The sequence below is a fragment of the Mycteria americana genome, chromosome 17 (assembly GCF_035582795.1).
Source record: "Mycteria americana isolate JAX WOST 10 ecotype Jacksonville Zoo and Gardens chromosome 17, USCA_MyAme_1.0, whole genome shotgun sequence".
Classification (NCBI taxonomy): domain Eukaryota; kingdom Metazoa; phylum Chordata; class Aves; order Ciconiiformes; family Ciconiidae; genus Mycteria; species Mycteria americana.
In genome coordinates, this window is record NC_134381.1 from 12,989,085 (window position 1) to 13,012,819 (window position 23,735).

The window sequence follows — 23,735 nt, forward strand, 5'->3', positions numbered from 1 at the left end:
GCACAGTGGACTAATTACTGAGCGGGGGGAAGAAAAGGTTTCTCCTTACAGCCCCAGCCCCGTGCACGGAGGCTGCTTTGGCTCCCTGCCATAAGGACCGTATTTCAGAGACCCCTAAAGGAGTAGGGGGGGCCGTGGGATGGCAGAGCCGCCCCAGCGAGAGGCAGGGCTGGCCGTGCTCCATCCTACGCGCTCTGTCCTGTGGCAGGTTTGGGCTGTGCTTTCTCCCAGCGCGCTGTGGGACCCCCACCGGTGCCCCCGCTGCTCCGGACCCCTGCCCTCCCCTCCCTGCCGGTGCAGCTGAGACCGTCTCTCTTTTGCTTTAGGTTTCTGAGAAGTTTCTGGGTGATGGGTCCACAACGCCGAGGCTCTTCCAGCAGCCGGGAGGACGGCGGGTCGGAGGAGCTGGCTTCCATGCGGAGGGCTGTCCCAGCCCAGGCAGAGTTGTTAGTCCTGTGCTTCTTCCTAGCGGCGTGTGCAGACAAAACCGAGGCGGGACTGGGGTAGCGTGGGGTCTCACGGGGCTTCATCTGCTGCTGAAGACTGCCCTGCTCCTCTCCGGGGGCAGGCAGCCAGCAGGCAGGTACTCGTCGGGACTCCTGCCCAGCCTGCGTGCCGGCCTGGGCGTCCCCGCAGCTCGTGTAGCCTCTGCCAGGGCAGCCAAGCCTGGCCTGGGCGGCGCTGCCGCCAGCCGCCCCACGGCACTGCCGGCAGCACGTGGTTGCGTGTGTTTGTTGTTGCTGCCGGTAGAGCTTGTTTGGCTTGGGGGACCTGGAGCAGGTGGCATGGGAGAGAGCCCGGCTTTGCCTGCGGGAGCCGTGCCCGGGCGGCGCGCCCGCGCTCCCGTGCCAGCGGGGACGGCTGCCTTGCCCAGCCCCGCTGCTGTTCCGGGGCAGGGCTGGGGACAGGCCGCGTAGGAAGCACATGCGCTAAGGAAGACAGAGGCTGGCTTCACGTCTTTTCTAAAGCGGCTGACTTCAATAGCATCTTCTGCTGTTTAGGACAAAAATCCTCTCCCTGCTCCTCCCGGGGCTCCCACCCGGCTGGCGTGGCCCCTCGCCAGCTGGGCTTATGTTTTATCTCCCTCTGTTCTTTGCATCCGACTCGTTCTCCTGTTACGTCCCTAGTGGTTAGAGCACATAAAACGCGTTGGGGGTTTTGCTGATTATGATGACAGTAAATGCTGATTTTAAAGGCAACCTCCTCTCCTTGTGGCAGTGCATCCATGGGAATGGGCTCGGGTTCAGGTGTGGCAGCGTGCAGTGGCTGAACGCAGGGGCGGGGGGTTTGGCCGCGGCGCAGGGGCCCAGGGCGCTGCGCTCCCCCGTGCGCTGTCTGCCGTGCTGCGCTGCGTGCCCTGCTCTCAGCGCGGCGCGTGCTGGCCAGCGTGCATTTAAGCGTTGTTGGGAACTGCGGCCCTAGAGCAGCCCTGCGCTGGTCAGAAGAGCGAGGTGTGAGCGCAGACCGTCGCTGCGGTTATCGCAGTCAGCCAAGCGGCATCTCCGGCTGCTGGGATCGGGGAGAGCCAGGGCATGGGGCACTTCCCAGCGCTGAAATAGTTACGGACAGGTCATGAAAGCTACTGCAGAGCTCTGTGCTTTGCCGTGTTTTTGCTCCCTGCCACAGTGCACAGCACACCGGGGGCTCTCAGCCACAGTGACCACCAAAGGCTACATGAAAAATCCCGTGTCTAAGGTAATTGCTCATAAACGGTGTCACTCGTGAGCTCACTTGCAAAACACGCTCAGAGTCGCTACGGCAATTCCCAGCAGCACTTTGAGCCAGATCCTGAGTCACCAATGCCTTGAATCACACCGCAGCAGTGGCCCCCTCCCGCAGCCGTAGTGTCGGGGTCCCGCAGAAGGCAGCGGCACTCCCGGAGAGACGCCCGGGGGCACCGGGGGCTTGCCGGGGCCAAGCACCGCTCTCCTGCGGGGACACCGGGCAGGGCATCCCACTGCGCGTGGGGAGCCAGGAGGAGCGGATGGCACCAAGAAGGAGGGTTAGAAAGACGGTCAAAAAAGACAAAGTCTGCCTTTTAAATGAACTGCAAAATTTATTACAGTGGTTTGCTCCTGACAAGGAAGTTGGTAACCTCCTGCCTGGGAAGGAAGGGTGGGGAGTGGGGAAGGGGAGGGATGAGAGGGAGAAAAGGATGTGAAGACAGAGAGAGAGAGAGAGAGACACTTAAGGACACTTTTCATTTTCTGAAAATAAAACGTCTTTTACCTCCCAAACCATTTTCTCCAGTTCTTTAAGTTCACAAAAAGAAGAAGGTGAAACCGAACCACAGACTTCAGGAGGAAAATGCACAAACATGTTGAAAAGCAGAGACAAACATGCTCTTCTGCATCTAACAAGCTTCCATAAACCGCACGGCTCCGGGCGCAGCGTCTGCAGCTCCTCAAGGCACCGGCTCTGCGCAGAGCCGCGGCGGATGACAGCCCCCTCCAGACGAGGAGCAAGCACCCACCGTGGAAAACAAACCTGAACCAAGCCCGGCCGCGCTGGGGGCCCGGCCGTGGTGGGGTGGCCGTGCTGGGCTGCCCGGCGGTGGCAGCGGAGCGGGAGGAGAGGAGAGCATGGCCGAGATCGAGAGAAAGCAGCAGCGAGAGTCTGGCACGTCCCAGCTCCGGGGGCTGCAGCCCCCCAGTGCCGCCCGGTCGTGTCTGTGAGGCCCTGTCCCGCGACGGGAGAGGAACCGACAGCTCTTCGCTTGTGGCTTCAGCGCAGCATTTGATGTCACCCGGGGACACGGCAGAGCGCGACGGGGGTCTGGCGGCTCAGCTCGGCCCAGCGTGAAGCGCGGGACAATTCTTGTTACTCCTTACCCACGCGCTTGGGCAGGTAAATGCAGAAGGGGGCTGCAAAGCCCCCCCAGCTCCCCCGAGCCCCTGGGCACGTGCCCCTGGGCAGCTCTGGGTTCTTCGCAGCCTGGACCTGCTGCTGCCCCGGCACCTGCGGTGCAGGGGCTGGGCCCTGCCCCTCCCTCCCGCCCGGCTGCTCTGCCAGCGTCACCTGCGGGCGGGAAGGGGACAGGGTCCGTCCTCGGCCCCGTCCGGCCCCTTGGCTGCTCTCCAGGCGCTGCCGGGACACGGCTGACCGCTGGAGCGAGGCAGGACCCGCGCTGCCCGGGGCCACCGTCCTGGGGCCACCCTGCCCTTGCGCTTTGGGAACCAGCTCGGATCGCGGTGCCGATGTCGCCTGGGCACCATGACCTGCAAAGCTTTCCAGCCACAGGGACGTTGTGCTGGCACCGAGGGTGCAGCGGCAGGGCCGTGGGCCCAAGGTGTCCCGAGGACGGTCCCCGGCTCCCGGTACCGAATCTCTTACAGCCTCTGCAGCAAAGCTGTGACATCCCAGAGACGTGCTGGCCATAGACACCCATGGGCTCCGGGCATTACGGGTGCCATGGGCTGCAAAGCCACGGCTGGTCCCTCCAGCACTGGCAAGTGCTGAGGAAACGCGTCTCAGCCGAGGGGTCAGCACTGGCCGTCCCCGCCTGCCCTTGCTTGGCCGGGGCAGCGGCGGGATGCAGAGCAGGCAGCAATGCTGCGGGGAGCCAGGAACGGGGACCCCGGCACGTGCACCTTGGGGTCCCGGCACGGCTGCGTGGGGCTGACGTCCCCAGCCCCGGCCCCGGCCCCGGCGTTCTGCTTGGCTCCTGCAGAAATCCTCTGCCTCCGTGCCGGTGCCTGGGGACACCCCGACTGCCGCGAAACCACAGCCCGGGGGGTTCGCCTCGCCTCTCCCCTGCCCTGTGCACGAGGGGCCCTGAGACATGGGGCAGGGTTGGGGGAGGGATGGCAGCAGTGGAGAAACAGCTCGCAGGGGCAGCAGGAGAGGAGCATAAATAGGAGAAAAGCCGGGACAGGCTTTACCCTTCCTTCACGCTGCAGAGCCAGGTCGGGCAGGCGACAGGTCGAGCACCGGGTGTGCAGAGGAGCCGGGGGCCAGTGCTGCCGATGGGGCAGCCTGGCAGCCGAGCCCACGGCCCCGCAGCCATCAACCGTCCTTACTGCGTATTAAAATAAACCATCTGGGACTTTTCCAATAGTACAGGTTAAATAGCATCACTGAGAGAGGCGGGGTGGAGAGACGGCACTGGCCTGCCAGCCCCGGGCGCGCATCCTGCCCTTGCCGTGCCACGGGCAGCGCCGGGGCTCCGCCGGGTCTGTGCTCGCGGCCGCGCTCAAGTCCGCTTGGCGTGCAGCATCTCGATGAGGAGGTTGTTGCAGGGCACCTCCCCGCTCAGGTGCTTGTGGTAGAGGTACTCCTCCGCCTGCATGCTCAGCGCCCGGACCTCCGCCAGCCGCAGCAGCAGCTGGCGAAACTTGTCCGTGGAGTGGGGGTAGTGGCAGACGGTGTACTCCAGCAGCGCCGCGTTGGCCTTCTCCTGAGCGTCCTTAGCCAGCGTGTGGTTCTCCAGGTACTTCACGTCTGCAAGGGGGGGACGGGATGATGAAACGGTGCCAAACCCACGTGTCTGCCCCATCCGTAACGCGCTGCGCCAGGAGGAACCCCTGCTCCCGCATCAACACCCCTTGTGCACGAGAACGCAGGGCAGGAAGGGTCCCGCGCCCTGTCCCTGCCTGGCCATGGGCTCCCCATCGCCGCCCTGCCTCCCGCGTCTCCCCCAGTGCTGAAGACGGACGCCCAAACCCCCGTCAGCAGCAGGAGGGCCCGTGCCCCCCTGCCCTCGCCACCCAGAAAGCCGCAAAGCCGAAACTTGTTACCGGCTGCACCCACACACAGGGAGCTGTTGCCATCAGCCCCCTTTAATTCCTGAAGGTCGGGGAAGCGGCTGAATTAATTCCCCGGTAAACCTCGTCTTTCCAATGTGGCAACGGGGCTCACCAGCCTGGAAACCCTAATCCTCCGCGCCTTGCCAGGGTCGCAGCAGCTCCCCCCTAATCCCGCTGCCAGCTCTGCTGCCTGCAGGGTGGGAAGCGGCGCAGCAGGCAGGGGCACCAAGGTGCAGGCAGGGGCTGGCGGCCGAGGGGCCGTGGCAGCCCCGACGGCAGCCCTGCAGAGCCGGGGCACGCACAGCCCCAGGGCAGAGGTTGTCCCTGGGGACGACCGGTCTGTAACTGCCCTGCGACGGCGGCCGTGGCAGGAGGGTGACCGCAGGGACAGCCCAGGCTGCTGGCTCGGGGTGTCCCCAGGTTTTTGGGGCAGCCTGAGCTGGGGTCTGCCCTCCAAGGACGCTGCCTCTGTGCTCAGGTTGCCATGAGCGCTCCGTGAACGAAGCACAGGTTTTCAAGCTGCGCAACACGTCGTTGAACCGGCCCCGTACGCAGATTCTGGTGGCTTTAGGGAAACGGTGCCGTGCGCTGCCCCGTCAGCCAGCTACAGCTGCACACAGCGGCGGTATCTCGGTGCCCACCCGTAGGAGACCTTGCCGCAAACCCTGGCGCCGAGTCCACTTGGGGCAAGTGGATTTACTAGATTTACCGTACGGCCCGGAGGCGCCCAGCAGCGCTGCGCTCGGGTAACGGCGCTGCCCGCCCTGCTGCCCACGTCCGGCAGCCGCTGACGCACGGCCACATTCAGGTCTGTGTTGGCAGCCCGGACACATCCCGCCCACGGGCTGGAGCAGGGAAATCCGGGCACAGGTTCTGGCCAAGGCAGTCGGGTGTTTGGAGTTTATTTCTGGCTTTCACCCCAAAAAAGAGGGGAATCAAACACGGCTTTGACCCAGCTGGGTCCCAGCTGTAGCCAAAGGGCCGAGCAGCTGTTGGGAGGGCACAGCGCGGTGCTGGTGGCGGAGGTGGCTGAGCAGGAGGGAGCGGACGGGACCCCGACTGCCGGGTGGGGTGTCCGTGGCCCCCCAGTACCTGGCCCCACAGGGCTCCTTCACGGGGGCCACGGCACCTGGCTCTGCTCCAGCCCAGCGAAGCCGCGAGCCCCCGGCCCGTGCTCGGGCAGAACCCGGGGAGCGGAGGCGCGGTCGGGGGGGCTGCGGGGTCCCTGGGGAGACGCAGCCTCCGGCCGTGCCCGCGGCCGGGCTTCGCGGCCGGGCCGAGCGCTGCGTGGCGCAGGCACAAAGTGCCGCGGGTCGTGCCAAGATGCACTTTATCAGATCACCCTTCCCTTTTCACTCCTGCGGCACATTTGCTCCTATTGTGGCCGTCTCCCTTCTCCCCAGGTTGTTGTTATGAAATCTCTTTATCTGCATAAGGTTATTGTGCATGTCATTAAAAAAAAGAAGTTATATTGATAAATGTCAAATCTATCCCCTGAGTTGGCTCAACAATAGCTAGTTCTACTCGATGAACTCACCTGGTTCTCTGAAAGACCCTATTCACTGTTTAATTGAATATTTGAATAATCTTTTCATTCCTGCAAGGAATAAAGAATGTTGTCCAAATAACATTGACTCACTTCATTTAGAGACACTGCAGCAGTTGCAAAGACTGTCCTGTGACAAAGCCTCCCATCACACATACAGATATGCCTGGGATTATTTCTATGCCCTCAAGTGTTCTTCCTATTCACAGCTCCTTTTGTTTGGGAGAAGCTGCTGATAAATTGCAAACGCTTAAGGGAATGTGGGCTATAAAAGCCTCTCTTCCTCCCCTCCCCAAGAGTAGCTGCTTCATGAATGTAAGTCATGAAATCGAATGATAGGTCAATCCATTAAGGCTCTATTAAGCCCTTCTGTAGAACAAAGCTAACCTGTGCCGTCCTCATAAATATTGCTATTTTGAGAAGCCCTAATTTTAATTAAATCTCTTTACCTGCTCAGGAGAGAAATCTATTTAGAACTCAAATGGCAGCTCTTGTGAGCGGGGCTTGGCTTTGATTGTGCTGTGGCAGAGTGGTAAATGTGGAAATTCTCTTGTTAAAGGCAATTACATCCTGCACATAATACACAATCCCATCCTCTACAGCTGAGCCTGCGAAGGGCAAATTACTCCAAGTGAGCTCTGCAATATGGAGAGAAAAAGTTGGATTTGGGGCAAAATGATGTATGGGAAAATACAGATATTTGGTTCCGTGCCCTCCCTGAAAGCCGCTGCTCTGGGGAAGCGGAACCGCAGCCGCAACGGGCACGGTGCTGGCTCTGCTCCGGGAGGACGCTGCTCCTGCTCGCCGTGCCGTGCTGCGCCGTGCCGTGCTGCGCCATGCCGTGCGGCGGGAGCAGCGGGGGACGTGGGGCAGCGTGGGGTGACCGGCCCTGCCGGTGCCAAGCCCGCGGGGCAGCGGCTGGGGAAGGTCCCAGCTCGGGGCACGAGCCCCACCGGCTCCTTTATTTCCCGGCTCAGGCACTGTTTGTGCCACACCTTATCACTGTTTGAACAGCAAATTATCGTATCTAATTTCTCTGGATTTCAAAACAGCTCTAGAGAAAAAGAAAGCTGCGGGAGGAGATGCCGCGGGTGCAGGCTGGGACGGCAGCACGGCTCCCGTCCCCCGAGATACCCACCCTGCCCGGGCCCCTGGGGCGCCCGCGGCTGCCGGACCTGCCTGCTACGGGGACACGGCCACAGCGAGCCCGCGTCAAACCAGCGGGTCCTTCGGACCGTACTGGCCCTGACCCCAGCCCCTCGGACGGGGGAGCGGATTCCCACTGCCTGCAGCACGTCGATGTTCCCACTTAACCCATTAACCCCGTGGCAGTGCTGCTCCTGGAGCAGGCTGGCTCCTCAGCGACGGTGACAAACGGTGATGCAAACTGTCTGTCAAGCAACAAAGTACCGAAATACAGAGTGGTGTCCGTACGGCGCGGGGTGCAGCTCGGGGCCTGCTGCACTTGGCTATGGGGCACAGAGCTGCTGGCAGGACCCCCCCAGATGGGACCCACGGTGCCCACTGAGGCGTTGGGACAGGGGCGGAGAAGGGGTCGGGGATGGGGACGGGGATGGAGACAGGGCTGCCCCGAGCTGGGCTCGCCTTCCCAGCTCAGCACCGGCGCCCGGGCGCTGCAGGGACCCAAGCACAAGCTTCCCTGGGGAAATGCCGGTTCCTGCCCTGTCCGGGTACGTGCAATTAGCAGCGGCCACGGAGGTGTGGGAAGTGAGGCAGCTGCGGCAGCAGAGGTGCGAGCCGGGAGCGCGGCAGCCAGCTGAGCCCCTCACAGGCCCTGCTGCTGTCCTCGCGCCGGGAGGTGAGATCTCCCGCTGGGACGGGGCCGAGGGGAAGGTGTCGGCACCAGTAATGAAGGTGGCCGGGCGCCCTGGGGTCCCCGTGGTGCTCAGCGTTGCCTGCGGCCGTGCCGCCCCGCCGAGGGCTGAGATCGCTCTGGTGGGAGCGATGGGTGTGGATCCCACCCATCTGGTGGGAGCGATGGGTGTCCCTGCCTCGGGGCAACGCCCGTGGGAAAAGGAGACGCGTCCCCGGCCGCGGCGGATGGGAAGATGCTCCCCGTGGGGGTGGCAGCGTGGCCAGGGCGGGAGCGGGGCAGGATCAGTGCAGGACCAGGGCGGGAGCAGAGCGGGAGCGGGGCAGGAGTGGACAAAGCTGCTGCGCAGCCCCAGGGACGTTGCGGGCTCTGGCAGCAGCGCCTGCGGCTCACGCGTATTTTGTCTAGGTCAGGCAGGACCGTGTGAACCCGCCGCCTCGGCCCGACCGCAGGCTCCGGGGCTGACCCTAATCAGGAGCCGCACGCAGCCCCTGCCCCGCTGCGGCGGCACGGGCCCTCTGACGCAAATCCCGGGAGATAGGGCTGTTCCCGGCCGCTGTCAACACGCCTGTTTTGCCACAGCCATATCAGCCGGTTGTTTCCCTGCCTGGTGCGACGGGCGAGTGACCAAAACAGGCTCTGCTCGGCCGACGGGTTGGCAGCATCCCCTGCGGCCGGGGGCAGAGCCTGGCCCCGCCGTGGAGACATCTCGGACCCCCCAGCAAGGCAGGGGAGCCAGCAGGTCCCGGCCCTCGCTCCTGGCTCCTCACTAAAAGCCCCTTCGTCGCCCGTCAGCGCAGCGGCCGGCACGGCCGGACCCTGGGCTGCACGTGCTCCCTCCAGCCATGCTCCCACCCCCTGAGACCCCACGGCAGCACGGCCGTGACCCCCGAGCGCAGCCGCACCTTGTCCCGGTGCCCCCGCGACGGCACTCACCGAGGCTGAAGAGGATGAGGAACTTGAGGCAGACGAACTCCTGCCGGTCCACCTGGAGCGAGTGCAAGTGCAGGACGAGCTCCTGCGCCCGCAGCACCAGCGTGTTCAGGATGGAGCCAGCCTGGGCCGTGACAGTCGACATGTCCACCTGCGGGGACGGGGACGGCATCAGCCGTGGCAGCCCCAGCCCCCCCAGACCCTGCGCCGGGCCGGAGCCGGGCACCAGCCCACAGTGCTGCCCGAGAATTAGGGGCATCAAAGCGAAGGCTGATGGGTGAAATGGGAACTCCCTTTCTCCAGTGCCACTTAAAACAGAGGGGCCCTTTGCAGAGCGGGCGCCCGTGTCTCCAAAACCCGTCCCTGGGGAGGCACGGGGCCCCTTCTCATACCCCATCTCTGCAAGCGCAGGTGCAGCCATTGATCTTTCCATGAGAAACATTTTTCTCCAGAAGCAGGAGCTGGATGGTGGGTCAGAACAGATGGGATGGGATGGGATGGGATGGGATGGGATGGGATGGGATGGGATGGGATGGGATGGGATGGGACCTTCTGCACAAGCAGTCCCATGGCACAGCAAAAACAACCCATCCACCCTGCACTGGCCCAGCTGCACTCAGCCAGAGGTAAGACAAAAGTCACCCCTGTGTCCCCCCTCCAGCCCCGCCGCCTGGCCCCCACCACCCCAACCGCAGCGGCCGCCGCGGTCCCTGTGGGCCGGCGCTCACCTCCTGGCCGGTGACGAGCAGCACGCTGTGCTCCTTGCCGTGCTGCAGCTGCCGGTAGACGTGGTCGAACACCAGCAGCTCGCTCCAGCAGTTCTGCAGCAGCTTCATCTGGTCACCCACCTGAAACACAGCCAGAGCAGCGCCGCTGGCACCCATCGCGCTGCGGCACGGACTGGTTCCTGGCTGGCAGGAGGGGCTCGGGCTGCCCCGGTCCCTGCTCACCACCCCTCCAGCCCCCGGCTCTGCACGTTGAGGGTCAGCTCCACGCTCCAGCTCTGCAGCAGCCGCGGCTCAAACTGACACCATCAGCCGCTACGGCACGTTGCTGCAGTAGCATCAGACCTGGGCAGGACCCGCACCCATCTGTGTCTCACCCTCAGCACAACAGAAAGGGGTTTTCTACCAAACTGGCAGCAGTGTCAAAAAATAACCTATTTTCACTGCTCAAGCACCCAGAAGTAGAGCAGCGAGTCCAGTCATCGGTGCCGTTACGTGAAGCAGAGAGTGGATGGGGCCTTCTGCCACCAGGGTGAGCAATGCCTTGGCACGGATACGGCATCGACACGATGTGTTGGAGACGTGAGAAACCTCTGGGGTCCCCTAAGGCCCCCAGGTGACCTGATCTGCGGAGACTTCTCCGGCCCCAGGCCTGCTTCGTGCACACGTTTGCTTGCCGGCCCATTGCGGGAGCACGCAGGCAGCGCAGGGGGCATCACCCACCTCCCTCGGGAATCCAGCTCCTCCAGGTGGGACAGGACTTTGTCCTCCAGGACTTTGTCCCTGACCCTCGCAGCCTCGCAAAAGCCTTGGTTTTTTTAAGAACCTGGAACCCTCCTCACCCCCGCTGCCTGCCGAGCATTTCCCACAGTCTCACGCGCACATTTATAGATGGAAATTGCAGCCGGACTGTGAACAAGCTCCTAGCAAGGAGATGCTGCATCTCATTAATGAAACGTTAATTGCAAAGCCCTGGTCTGGCTCCTGGTTCCCGTGTCTGCCCGCGCTGGCGCGTAACTGGGCTGGACTTTGCGCCCCTCTTCATCTCACTGCCGGCATCCCATGCATCGCCTCCAGCCCTCCCTCCGCGGCAGGTGGGAGGAGAGGACGGCACGACGGACGCCCACAGCACCGGTCAGTGTCTACAGAAAGGATTGCAACCACCAGCGCCCCGCGGCCGGGTTACACCTGCAGGCTCACACCCCGCGCACGCCCTGCGCCGTGCTCGCGCGGCACCGACCCCGCGCCCGGCAGACGTCCCGGGGGGCCAGCCTGGCCGCGGGGTCCCCTCGGGTGGGCAGGTAGAGCTGGAGCTGCACCCCCAGCAAGGGAGGAGAGGAGACGGGCCGGGCGGCTGCACAGAGCCGGCTTTGAAGCAGCTCGGCGTGTCTCGGTGGCACTTGCCGGCTCTTATCAGCCCCGGTTTTCCCCCACCAGGCACAACCTCCCCGAGCCGCACACAAATCTTAACAAAATGACTGCTGGCCGTGCCCCGGCACCCGGCGGGAGGGAACGCGCTGCTGCTGCACAAAGGCCCTGTGTCTCCAGGCAGCCCCTCCGGATACTTTAAAATGAAAGAAGGCAGCTCCCATCCTCGCCTCCCTGCCCGGGCTGGCAGGTTTCGGGGGGGCACAGAGCTGCCGCAGCGCAGCCCAGCTGCGGGGAGCCGCCGGCTACGGGGCGTCGCTGCGCCCTGCGGCTGCCGGGTCGGCCTCTGCCCGCACATCCACACGCGCGTGATCGTGTGCACGTTTGCACGCGTGCTGGTGTGTCCGCGCAGGCACAGCTATAAGCGTGCATAGCTACGCTTTCAAAGAAACGCCTGCAAATGCCCCTGGTAAAAAAGCTCAACCCAGGACACAAACTGCAAGGACCCCCAAAGGTCCCAGGAAAGCCGGTGGGCTGCAGGCAGCGCCAGCGACGGGCAGGATGAGCCGCTGGAGCCAGCGGCTATGTTCGGCAAAATGAAGAGCCGTGCCAGGGCCCCGTGCCTGGATGTGGGGGTGCTGCCGCCCCGGCCCGGGGAGCAGGCAGGACGCCCACCGCTCCGCTGCCTTCCCCGCCACCCCACCGAGAACCACCGTGGGTCACCGGCTTCGTCCCCTCGTTGCTGCTCTCCGCGGGACCCCAACTCCTTTCTGCAAAGAGCTGAACCCCCGCCCTGCCCGGAGCCCCCTTCTCCTGCAAGGCTGGTGTAGGGAAAGGGCCGGGGTTATCGGCAATGCCTCCCTGCAGAGCAAATTCAGCGCCAGCAGAAGAGCTCTGCAGTGCCATTGTGCTCGCTGCCTTTAATAGAAGGAAGACAGATGCAGTATCACAGGACTGGATAATACCCTCATTTTGCTGAAGAGGCTGCAATAAACCGGTACTGGGAGATTGCAAAAGGAATAGAAGTCAGATGAGAAAGAGCTTTATGGTCTCAGAGCCCAGAACTCTCCGCGAGCCACCGGGATTTGTTTCTCAAGTGCAGTGGGTGGTCAGACCCGGACGCGCAGCAGCACGGGGAGGGATGTGCGGCGCAGAAGGCAGTGACGGTGGCCCGGACTGCGGTGCCCGCTCCTGCCCAACGTGTGAAAGCTGCCTGCAGCGAGGTCCGACGGGTGCAATGGGGCTGCCAAGGCCGGGCTTGCCGCTACATCGCCCGAGCCGGCAAAGGAGCCACGGTACGTGGCCCAGCCGTACAGACCGTGAGGTTTCTGTTCAGCTGCTGAACAAAGAACTGGGGGAAAGCTCATTCTGCATCAAAACAAAATTGAGATTTTCTGCATTCCTGATGACCTCCGCCCCAAGGCGAGTGGCTGGCTGTAACCACGGCCAGCCCTCGCAGGGAGCTGGGCTCCGGGCACGGCAGCACGCTGCCAGCCTGGCCGCACGCCCCCGGCTGGTGCCGAGCCCCTCCGCTCTGGCTGAGTTGCGGCGTTGTTTTGGAAGCTCCTTCCTGTGCCTCATTCCTGAGCGGGACAAGCTCCGGAAGGGACAGACTGAAGGCTTTGCTCTGAAAATGGTTTAAAAAAAATCAGCTTTTCCAAAAGGAAGCATTTCAACAATTTTGAAATCTTCTTTTCTTCCTTTAAAAATGACTAATCAGCTTCTCCCAAGCTCCCCAGGCAGGTTCAGCTCCCTTGGCAGAGCACCTCCCCGCATCCCATCAGCGGCACGTTTTGCCCCGTGCGCCTGCCACACAGCCGTTCCCCCGCCGGCACGCTCCGGTGTGCCGCGGCCTTTCCCGGGAGCGTCGCTGCATGCTGCGGCCACGTGGCCGCGGCATGGGGGAATGCGGTTGGGAACGTGACTGGGTGGGCCGGGGGCTCTGGGGGCCAGGCAGGGCTCAGGCACGTCTCCAGGGACCCCAGCCCTGCCCGCGCCCCAGCACCAAGCTGGGCGTCCCCGTGCCCCGGGCTGGGGCAGCAGCGGGCATCCCTGCGTGGTCCCGCTCCGGCGGCGCGGCTCCGCTGCAAGGGGGCTCCTGGCTGGAGCCCGCCCCGTGCCCAGCGCCAGCCTGGCCCCGGAGGAGAGGGCTGCTAATGGACGGCCACTCAGAGTCAATCCGTCCCCCCGGGGAGGCGGCACGCACGCACTCTCGCCTTTAAAAGTTAAGCAGAGGATCTTCCTCTTTTAATGTCAAGGCTTTTCAACGGAGTGCTTCATCGAGGACCTGATGCAAGCTGTCTTTAAGAGGCGATTTTTATTTTTTTTTAAAGCAAGCATTTAACCCGTTCACAAAACACGGCAGCGAAACGCTCCCCACGCACGGCAAGCGCTCCCCTGCCGCCTGGCCGTCAAATGTGCCTTGCTGCCGAAGGCCCGCGGCCCACAGAAAAATCCATTTCCCTGCAACAAATGGGCTTGGACCAAGGGCCAGAGGGGAGGCAGGGCGTGCGGAGGCAGGGGTGGTGCTGCCCGGGCACGGGGCTGCAGGACCCCCGTGCAGATGCGCCACATGAGAGTCTTAAACCTCCTGCGACCCTCCCTGTGGGTTCATAGGCACAAGGGGAGGAAGCCCCGGGGAGCGTTGAGGCTCTCCAAAATGTGCCCAGGCCACCCCAGCGCCTCAGCATCCAGGAGCCAAACCCCCATGGGGTCAGCACGGCCCCGCTGCGCTCGCTGCTCCCTGCGGGGCTGGTCCAGGGCAGCCCCCCCCCCTCAGGCACCGCCATCCGTCCTCGAACATCTCTGCCGCCTGATGAAGCAGTGACCCACCAGCTTGGCTCGGAAGCCCTGAGCGGGTCCCAGGACAGCGATCCCCAGCCTCTCCCCACCCGGCTCCAGCATGCCACGGGCACGAGGAGTGCTCGGCTGCCCCCGACCTGCCTTCACCCCAGGGGTGCTCTCCGGGCCTCCTCCCGGACCGCTGGTGCAGGATGTGCCCCAGCAGCTCCCACGCAGCTGCACCGCGCGTGCCAGTGCCCCGAGCTGCAGCCCGGGCAATTACCGGGTGCGAGCGGGACCCGTCACCTTGGCTACCGAGAAGTGCGAAAGTGGATTACCGTCCGCCAGCCACCCGCAATCGAAACCCCACACAAGTCTAAGGTGTTAATGGGGTCAATGCAGGTCCCCATCCCCCTGCCCAGATACCACTGCGATGGGCATCTTAAAGCAAAAAGCCACCAAGACCGGCGCGGCAGGACCAGGGTCTCATCTCCCTGCTGGCAGAGCACGCTGCTGTGGCCCAGGCTACTGCTTTTTGCTGGCGCTCGCAGGCTGCAAGGCTGCGTGGGCATCGTGGCTCTGCACGCGTGCCCCGGGAGCGAGGGCAGGGCTGTGCCAGCCGGGACACCAGCAGGCGGGGAAAGCCGTCACATTTCCCCCAGTGCATAGGATGCTAAACATTGCTGCAGCATCCACGACCAGAAGGAGATTTTAAATCTGCCAAAAACGCTCTGGCCGTTGGCCAGGAGATGGGGTCAAGATGACCCATGCACGCTAAAGGCAGAGAAGCAACTGACTACAAATAGGCTTCATCGTGGCTCCGAGATCCCTAACGAGAAGCGAGGGAGAGCAGCCCAGCAGACAGAGCCAGCGACCCGCAGGAACGCCTCGGCCGGTGGGAATGGCACTGCCCTCAGCGTCCCCCCCGCCACCGGTGCTTGCCCGTGGTTGGGAGGGTGGTTTGCCCCAGCCCCACGGTGAGGAGAGGCCGAGGATGGGACCGGCGTCAACCCACATCCCCACGGCTGCGCCGTGCCCCTCCACCGGCGGCAGGGACCCACCGCACGCCCAGCCCAGCCCGGCCTTCGGGCTGAAACCATGGCAATTTGTTTAACATTCCTGGCTGCTCATCCCAATCTAAAGGTCACTGCACCCCTGTGTGCACGATATTTATAGGTACATATGGCAGTAACACCTATATAAACCAGGCTGTGCAAGGTAGGTGTATATAAACCAAACCAAAACCAGACACAAGGTGAGTGTGCAAGTCTGCGTGTGTATGCACATTTCTCTGTCTGTCTCCTCCATATATATATAAAAAAATTACATCTGAAAGGACAAAGTTGCCTGAGACTCACGACCCAACAAAATATATTTCACCCCCAGCCCGTATTTTTCTTCCTGAAGAGGTGCTGCAAATCTTCCCTCAGTCCTGACACATCTCATCTAGACTCAGTTAAAGTTCGTATTTATGGGCGTCAGCGCTGACCTCTTCCACCTCCGCCCGCGCGGCCTCGCGCCGCGGCTGCCTGGCCGGCCCTCGATAAACAAGCGGGCCCCCAAATCCCCCTCTGCCGTGCAGCATTATTAGTCTTGCCTCCGAAGGCCAGCGCAGTCCGTAATTCTCTGCCTGGTGACACGAGATGAACGCCGCGACATCAGTCTCCCCGGCGGATTGGCATGGGGACCCTCGTTTGTCAGTGGCAGACTGACAGAATTACTGGCCCTTAAATGAAACGATATATCTAGGAAGTTAAATCTGTTTTCAATCTGACTGCCCCGCGCCTGCGGGCGGACGTGGCGTGTGAGCCGATGTCAAGAGGCCATTAGCCCATCTCCCCCCTCCTTCCCTGGGAGCAGCAGCGGAGCCGGGGGGGCTCTCCCCAGGGGCCCCCACCCTGGCCACCCCGCCAGGAGGAGACAGCAAAGCGCCAGGTCTGCTGCTGCCCCTCCCTGGGCTGCTAGTGTGGGAATGGGAATGGGAATGGGAACGGGAACGGGAACGGGAACGGGAACGGGAGCAAGACTGCCAGCTCCAGGGGGGACCTGCTCCCGCTGCCCCTGGGCAGGGAGCAAAGGCTCATCCGGGCCAGGCGTGAGCCAGCGGGTCCCCGTGCCCCCGAGGGTTTGCTCCCTCCTCTCCAGGCTCCCTGCAGGGCCCCGGGGAGAAGCCAGCCGTCTGCACAACAGCCCTGCAGCAGGAGCACGTGGGTGCTGGGAGTGTTCGGGCAGGGGACGCCGTGCATGGGGCATCTGCCCACACCCCCTCCTCGCCCGCCTGCATCCCCTCCTCGCTTGGCGTCAGACCAGCGTGATGCCCTGGAGCGATGGCCCAGCACGATGCCCTTCCAGCCTGGATCCCCGCACCGGCCTCGGCCACCAGCCCTTCCCCAGCTGGGGATGGAGACCATTGCCATCACGCAGACGTTCCCACGGGATGGAGAGGGCTGCTGGCATCCCTGCTCCGAGGAGCCCTGAGCGCCCAGCAGGGACTGCCTGCATGACGGCCATCGATCTCTGGGACCATGATCTTACTCTGTGCTAGCAGGCTTTAGGGTAAAGCCATAAACTCTGCACTAGCAGGACTTCATTTACCGCCCCAGCAGCTGTTTGCTTTTATGTGCTGGCAGGAGCAGGAATGGTGTTTCAGGAGCTGCAGACCTACTCCTGCTTCCCAGCGGCTTCTCTCCACGTGCCCAAGGGAAAGCCGCTGCCCCGCACCAGGGAGGCCGTGCCGTGCCGGATGGGGGGCGGGCAGCCCTGGCACCGTCCCCACGGGGGACACGCACAGAGGCGCCCGGGGACCACAGCCCCGTGCCGGGGGCTCAGAGGGAGCCAAGGCCAGCGACAACCACGCTTTCTCACGTTCCCTCTGGAGTCAGGGCAGGACGTGGCGTCCTGCGGTCCCTGGCCCTGCAAGACGCTGCGAATCCGCCCCGCGCTCACCGCGGGGACGAAGGCAAAAGGCACAAAGGCGCAAGCCCTCGGATGCCCAGCCGAGCTCCCTTCCCTGGGGCACCACGTCCCCTGTCCTGGGCATGGTGGGGACATGCCCCGCTCCCGGCAGGACACCGGTGGCCCTGCCCAGGTGAGGCCCCTGGCGCTGCGTCCCCCCAGAGCCCCGCGGGAGGAGGAGCGCCCGCCGACGCGGATTCACACGGAAACAGCCTATTTTGGTGGCGCAATCAGGCTGACAATGGAGTTACAAGGCTACGCGGCAATGCAGCCGGGAGCTGAATTTACACTGTTTACAATATCTCCTGCAAAACAACAACCACCCTGTTCCCAAAATCCAGGCTGGACACTGATATGATTGAAACGAGCCCGACCCACCCCCACAATGCCGTTTCCTGACACTGTTCTGGCAGCCGGGGGCTATTTTGAGCCGCGAGGCTCTGCCACGCTCGGCCCCATGGCACCCTGCAGGGTGGGCTCGGGGAAGAGCCTGGCCCTGTCCCGGGGCACGGTCCCCACGGCACTGCGGGCGGAAGGTGATTTTGGCCAGAGCCGGCTGGCACAGCCTCATGCTCAGAGCACGGGAAGACACCCGGGTCTCCCAGCCGCCCCGGGACGTGGGTCTCTGGGTTTTGGCCACGTTGCGAAATTTTCTCTCCCATTTTTGCACTGGTTTGGGATCTTAGGTCAGCCCAGGACATGAACGGAAAATGTCTGAAAGCTTGGCAAGGTTTGCAGGACGGCAGAGGCTGCCCCACCCCTGTTAATCCTCCCCTTGGCCCCAGGAAGTATTCGGGGGGATTTGCTAGATGGGATGGCCCGGCAGGATGGGGGTCAGCACCGCGTCCCCCAGCCGGGCACGCTCGCAGGCTGCCGGCAGCAGAAGTGGCTCTGGAGGAGGCTCGGTGGTGGCCCCGGCCCCGGCCAACCCTGCCCCGGCTGCCTGGTGCTAATAGGCACCCACCTGACAGCATCGATTTTCCTCCTAAAGGCGGAGGAGAGAATTGTCTCAACTATAATTCCTCAACGTTACATTTTTCAATTATATCTTGAGCTTGACACCGCAGTCACTCTGCTGGCGATTGCCTCCACACCTGCCCCCGCCGTGATGAATCTGAAATCATTAGCCCCACGGCGACAGCGGGAATCGCTCCGGCGTTGCAGCCAGGCCCCGGTGCCTCCAGCCCTGCCGCGCAGGGAGCCAGGAGCGGGACGGGGACGCACCAGCACGGCTGCAGCGCTGGCGGCCCCAGGCTTGTGCCCACGGGTGTTGCCCCGTCCTCACGGCATTTCAGCCCTAGTCCTGCCCACGGCACCATCCCAACCTCACAGCATTTCAGTCCCAGTTCTGCCCATTACAGCATCCCATCCTCTCGGCACTTCAGCCCCAGCCCTGCCCACAGCAGCATCCCATCCTCACGGCATTTCAGCTGCAATCCTACCTGCCGCCCGCCGCCTGCCCCGTGCAGCATCCCTCCCCCCTGCCCAGGGTCCTACCTCCAGCTCCTTGAAGAAGATGCAGCTCCGTGCCCACTCCACGATGGATAAGAGGGTCTGGTCAGCCATCTTGCACATGAGGCCGAAGGTGCTGAGCTTCTCGTGCCGGCCTTTGCCTTGCTCTTGCTGCAGGCAGGCCAGTATCCGTGCCTTCACCTGGGCCTCGTCGGGCTCCAGCTGCAGCAGCTTCAGGATGACCTCGGGGATGTCGGGGGGGGAGCTGCTGGGGTAGGTCTCTGGGTACACGTAGGTGGGCACAGACTCGTGCGCGTTTGTGTAGTGGTCCGGGTACTCGGACTTGATGGCGCGGTTGGGGAAGGAGGGGTAGTGGTAGCCGGCGAGCGGCGCGTGGCTGGGCACAGTCATTCCCAGGGACGGCGTCCCATAGGGGCTGCGCTCGTAGTCAACGGGTGTCAGGGCGGCAGGGTTGGGCGGCAAGGTCTTGGACATGGCATGGATGCTGTGGATGGTGGAGGACAGGCTGTAGTCGTTCTGCACCGGGGACATGATCTGAGGCACGGTCTCCAGCTTGAAGCCGTTGGCACGGATCAGAGCTTTCTTCTGCTGCTTTAAGGCACGGTCCCGCTTGTACATGGGTCCAAACTTGTTCCTCCCTCCGCGCATCCGGTCGGCACGCACAGCTGGGGAGCAGAGCGAGGGCAGAGGTTGCAGTGAACCCGCACGGAGAGAGACCAGCGCTTCCACACAGCACGGAGAAAATGAGGGGGGGGGGATTTGGTGGCCAAATGGGGCTGGGGGGCATTGGGGAGACCTTCCCAGAAAGCCGCTGGCAGGGCTGTGCCGCTCCCAGCCCAGCCGTGCACACCAAGGACGTGGCATGGCAGGTTCAAGTGCCTGGCCCCGGCTCTTGCCTTGCTGGTGTCACCCTCAGAGCCTCTGGGAATTGCAGGAAAGGAAGAGACATTTGGCTTTAACTACAAAATGGGCTGGGGGATAAAGCAGCTTGCATCCCTCGCAGGCTGGGGGGACAGCCTGTGAAACCCGGACAGACAAGGGGGCTCGACAATCACTTTCATTTTTACAACCCCTGACTCTGGACCAGCCCCAGGATTTCCTTGTTTCTGCAGAGCCTGGAACCCCACAGCCCTCTCGGACCCTGGTCCGCCTGCATCCAGGCTGCACATGCTTCTTTTCTGCAAAGCTCTGCCCCTTTCACGGGCAGCACGGCTGGCAGCCCCAGCCAGGCACACTGCACCCCGCGGCAGGGCTACACCAGCTTTGGGCAGGAGGCTGCCCATCCCTGCCGGGTATCAGCTACGTGCTGGAGCGTCCCACTGGCGGAGTCGCTCTGACGGCCCCATCGCAATCTCCCGGCTGCAGCAAAGCAGATGTTCCCTCCAAACCCCAGAAGAAACCCAAGAATGTGTCAGCACAGGAGGGAGCAGGTGCTTCTCTGCAGCAGGAGCTCGTCCCTCCGCACCGCCCCGCTGCGCTCCCAGGGGCCGCTGCCCCGGCCCACCCTTGGAAGAGCCTCAGCTCGCTGGGAGCTGGGAGCTGGACGGCGGCGCAGAGGGATGGAGGAGAGCGCGCCAGCGAGCACAGCCCGCAGACTTAGCATCAAAGGGAAAAAAATCCCTCTGCTAGTTTGCGTCCCTGCTGACAGCAGGCGGGTTTTGCTTTTGTGTCTCAGCTGTTACCTCTGCCTCTCTTTCTCCTGCTTATCCTGCGGGTGCTGGAAGTGCGGCCAGCCCCCCCGGAGAGCCAGGCCACCTCCCAGACTCTCCCCAGGCAGGCTGGAAACGCGGGAGCGTCGGCCGGGAGCAGCAGCATTTCCAGGGCGAGCAAGAATGTGCTCCCAGGGGAGCCGCCCCGCGCTTCCTCCCTCATTCTTTATTCATGAAAACAGCATCTCGCTGGGAGCAGGGCAGCCAGAGGCATCCTCTGAGGTGGGGGGTGCTGGGCCCCCCCTCCTGAAAGCCTGCCCGCACGCCTCTGGGCAACAGAGAGCTGCCCCGGGGCAGTCCCTAACTCCAGGGGTACAAGGGAGATGGCTGCAGTCATCGTGTGCCTATCCCTGCCGGGATCCCCCGCGGGCAGACCCCCTCCCGCAGCCTGAGCTGGCACCAGCAGGTCTGGCATCCCCGGCTGCCCACCCCGGCGATGCCAGAGCACACCGAAAGCCCAGATCTCCCACCCAAAGTAATGGGTTTCCACCACTGCTCGAGGGCCCGGCGATGTCCAGGGATCACATCCCAGGCGTCGGACCCCCGTGACCTTGGGCAAGGGTGCACAGGCAAGGACCCCACCGGTGCTGCCTGCACCCCCGCACACAGCGAGAGGTGCTCACAGCTCAGTCTCACAAACCCTCCGCAGGTGACCGCTAGTACACCTCCTTCCCTCTCCCAGCAAAAACACAAAGGGAGAAGAGGCCTTTTAGTTCCCTCCTCCTCCGCTTTTCCTGCCGTTTGTGCCTCACTTGGGATCGGGAACAACTTGCCATTTGCTGCGTCCCAGCTGGGTGCGGGAAGCAACCGGTGCACCCTGACCTCGGGGGCAAGGGGCCCAAGCGGAGCCTCCCAGGAAGCGCCTGCACCCCCGGCATCCCCCCGACAAAACCATCTGCAGGCAGCCCCCGAGCCACGCACCCAGGCTGCGGGCAGCCGGCACGGCGGCAGGCGTGGGTGCCCAGCGCACCCTGCGGCTCCCCTTCCCGCTCCCTCTGCCTCGCCTGCCCTCGCCCCCGCGCCGAGCCCTGGCTGGTGTGAGCTGCCCGCCGAGCTCTGCCTTCCCTCACCCACCTCTCCCTGCCCGGGCAGGGGCACGGGGGGTCCCCGGCGGGGTGCCCAGGGCTGCCCCGGGGTGCGGGTAGCTTTGGGCCAGGGCTGTGCCGCTCTCCCCGGCCAGGCTTCGCTGCAGCATCCCTTCAGGCACTCCGAGGGGGGCCTGTGTCAACACCCTGTCCCCAAAATCAATCATCTTGGGCTTGCTTTTGTCCTGCGGAGCTGGAGGCTCACCTCTGAGGCGTCACCTCAGACTCCCTGCCCAAAAATACTAGGAACTGAGGAAAGGTGGGCCACGTTTTTTAGCACAAAAGAGATGGTCCCAGGGGAATGTGACCCTCCGCTGGGTGATCCCCCCCGGCTGCCCGGCTGCAGGGCTCCGCTAAGGAGCGAACAGCAGGAAAATAAACAAAAAATCGTGGCCACTGCCCTCATGGGCTATGGGACTAAATGAGCTCCACGGCGAGCAAAAACTGCTGAAAACGGCCAAATTGAGGCCGCACCTGTGCCCCCAGCCACCCCAAGCGCTGCCCTTGCCTGCCTGCCCCTGGAGCCCCCAGCCCCTGCCCAGTGCCCAAACTCTCCTGCAGCACCAGTCAAAACTGCCAGAGCACACATGGATCGATCCGGGGCACCAGTAACTCCAGTCCAGGGAGGAAAGCGAAACTGGGATCTGTTTGGAGACGGGGCTGGAAGCTGGCCCACGCCGAGAGTTTGCAGGGGCTGATTTTGCAGCTCGATGTTGTGTCTTACTCCTGCGCCTCTGCTCGCAGGCTCTCCTCCCGCTCCTGGAAGCGAGCGGCCGCAATGCGAGTACGCGCAGTACTTTCTGACTAACCCGCGCTCTGCCCTGAGCTCCGGGGGGGGCGAAGCCCTGCGCAGCAAGCCCGGCCAGGTGAGGGGTCTCGGCCCCACCGGCGCATCTGGGCTGCTTTCATCCGCTGCAAAACGTAAACGATTTCAGGGGAGAAGAGGTGGGGGGGCGGCTGACCCGGGGGGGGGAAGCTCCTTTCCACTTCTGCTTTTGCTGTGCAGTCGCTTGCCAGCAATCTGTGCCCCCGAATGTATTTTGTTGGCCCGTGCTAAGCGTTGCAGAAACCACAACACACGACTTGGGGATGTTGGGGCTCGACTCTGGTATCTCAGGCAGGATCGACTTCTCCGACATGAGCGAGGTGGCGGCCGTGGGGGATGTAATTGCACTCCCCGAGAGTCAGACGAGAAATCTGTTCTACTAAATGTCACCAAGAGGAAAAATGCAATTCGTGGTGGGTCTGCAGCAGTTTTATTGCGAGCCCCATCATTTTTAATGTTTTTCTTAAGTCTCGGCTTCTGGAATTACGTGCTTAAGGAACACAACAATTTCTACGCTATTTCCCAACCGTTCTGCCAGCAAAGAAAATCCTGGAAAGTTGAAGCCGCAGCAGCCAAAACCCCCGGGGAAACAAAACAAAAACAAAAAAAGGAAAAGCGGGAGGCGACGCGAAAAAACGAATTTTTTTTTAACTTGGGAGGGGAAAACGGAATCGAAGCGGCCGCGGGAATTACCGGCCCGGGGACGCGGCGGGGGCGGGCGGCGGCGGCCGGGGACGGCGCGACGGCTGCCGGGGGGACCGCGCAGCCCCGCGCAGCCCCTCCGCGGCCGCGGAGCCCGGCCGTGCCCGCGGGAGCGGCCGGCGGCGTGCCCTACCTTCCAGGCGCATCCCCACGGTGAGGCACTTCTGGAAGCGGCAGTAGGGGCAGCGCTTGCGCTGGGTCTTGTCGATCTTGCAGTTCTGGCTCTCGGTGCAGGTGTAGTGCTTGTTGTTCTGCACCGTCCGCTTGAAGAAGCCCTGCGGCGGCGGGCGGCGGCGATGCGGCGGGCACCGGCAGCGGCACCGGCACCGGCAGCCCGGCACCGGCAGCCCGGCACCGGCTCCCCGTCCCCGCGCCCCGCTTCCGACGGAGGCTCCCGCCGCCCCCCGCCGCGCTCGGTGCTCCCGTCGCGGCCGCGCTCCCGTCCCGCCGCCGAGCGCGAATCCGTCGCTAACGAAAACGGGCGAGGAGCGGCCCGCGGCCGGCCCCGCTGCCCCGGCCCCTGCAGAGCCCCCTCCCCGCTGCCCGCACCGCCCCGGCCCCCTCTCCCCCCTGCAGCCGTCCCCGCGCAGCCCCGGCTGGAGCTCCCGCACAGCCCCGGTCCCCCGCGCAGCCCCGGTCCCCGCGCAGCCCCGGTCGCCGCGCAGCCCCGGTCCCCGCGCAGCCCCAGCCGCGTTTCCCCGGTCCCCGCAGGCGCCGGCCCCGTTTCCCCGGCCCCGCACACGCCCCGGCCGGCTCCTACCTTGCAGCTCTCGCAGGTGAGCAGCCCGTAGTGGTACCCGGAGACCTTGTCCCCGCAGACCGGACAGAGCTCGTCCAGGTCCTCATCATAGGAATAGTCCATTCCCTCCAGCGGCCCTGCTGCGGGACGAGCCAGCGGGTCAGCGGGACGGGACGGGGCGGGCGGGGGACGGGGCCGGGGCCGGGGACGGGGCCGGGGACGGCGGCCCCCAGCCCTGCGCTGGGTGCGGAGCGGGAGCGGGAGCGCGGCGCGGCAGAGACCGAGCGGCAGGTGCCGGCGCCGGAGCCCTTTAT

The 23,735-nt window shown here is 63.9% G+C and overlaps 2 protein-coding genes across 3 annotated transcripts in view; one reads left to right on the forward strand and one right to left on the reverse strand.

Annotated features, from left to right (window-relative positions):
• Positions 1–2,313, forward strand: part of ADGRD2 (adhesion G protein-coupled receptor D2) — a 45,336-nt gene extending 43,023 nt beyond the window's left edge. Inside the window, exons 29-30 of one of the 2 annotated variants that reach the window (XR_012778211.1) lie at positions 327–446; positions 2,251–2,313. Coding sequence is in view for 1 of the 2 variants with exons in the window: in XM_075519569.1 (XP_075375684.1) it covers positions 327–334 (8 nt within the window). In the remaining variant the exon portion in view is untranslated. Of the gene's footprint in view, positions 1–326; positions 2,116–2,250 lie in introns of those variants that run through there. The other variant, XM_075519569.1, reaches the window with a different exon arrangement.
• On the reverse strand, positions 1,969–23,553 carry NR5A1 (nuclear receptor subfamily 5 group A member 1). The gene is made up of 6 exons (XM_075519571.1): positions 23,443–23,553; positions 22,816–22,957; positions 18,385–19,025; positions 9,787–9,906; positions 9,062–9,209; positions 1,969–4,440 (listed from the first exon to the last, which is right to left on the reverse strand). The coding sequence occupies exons 1-6, from the start codon at positions 23,542–23,544 to the stop codon at positions 4,193–4,195; spliced, it is 1,401 nt and encodes a 466-aa protein (XP_075375686.1). The 5' UTR covers positions 23,545–23,553; the 3' UTR covers positions 1,969–4,192.
• Between the last annotated feature and the right edge of the window lie 182 nt (positions 23,554–23,735).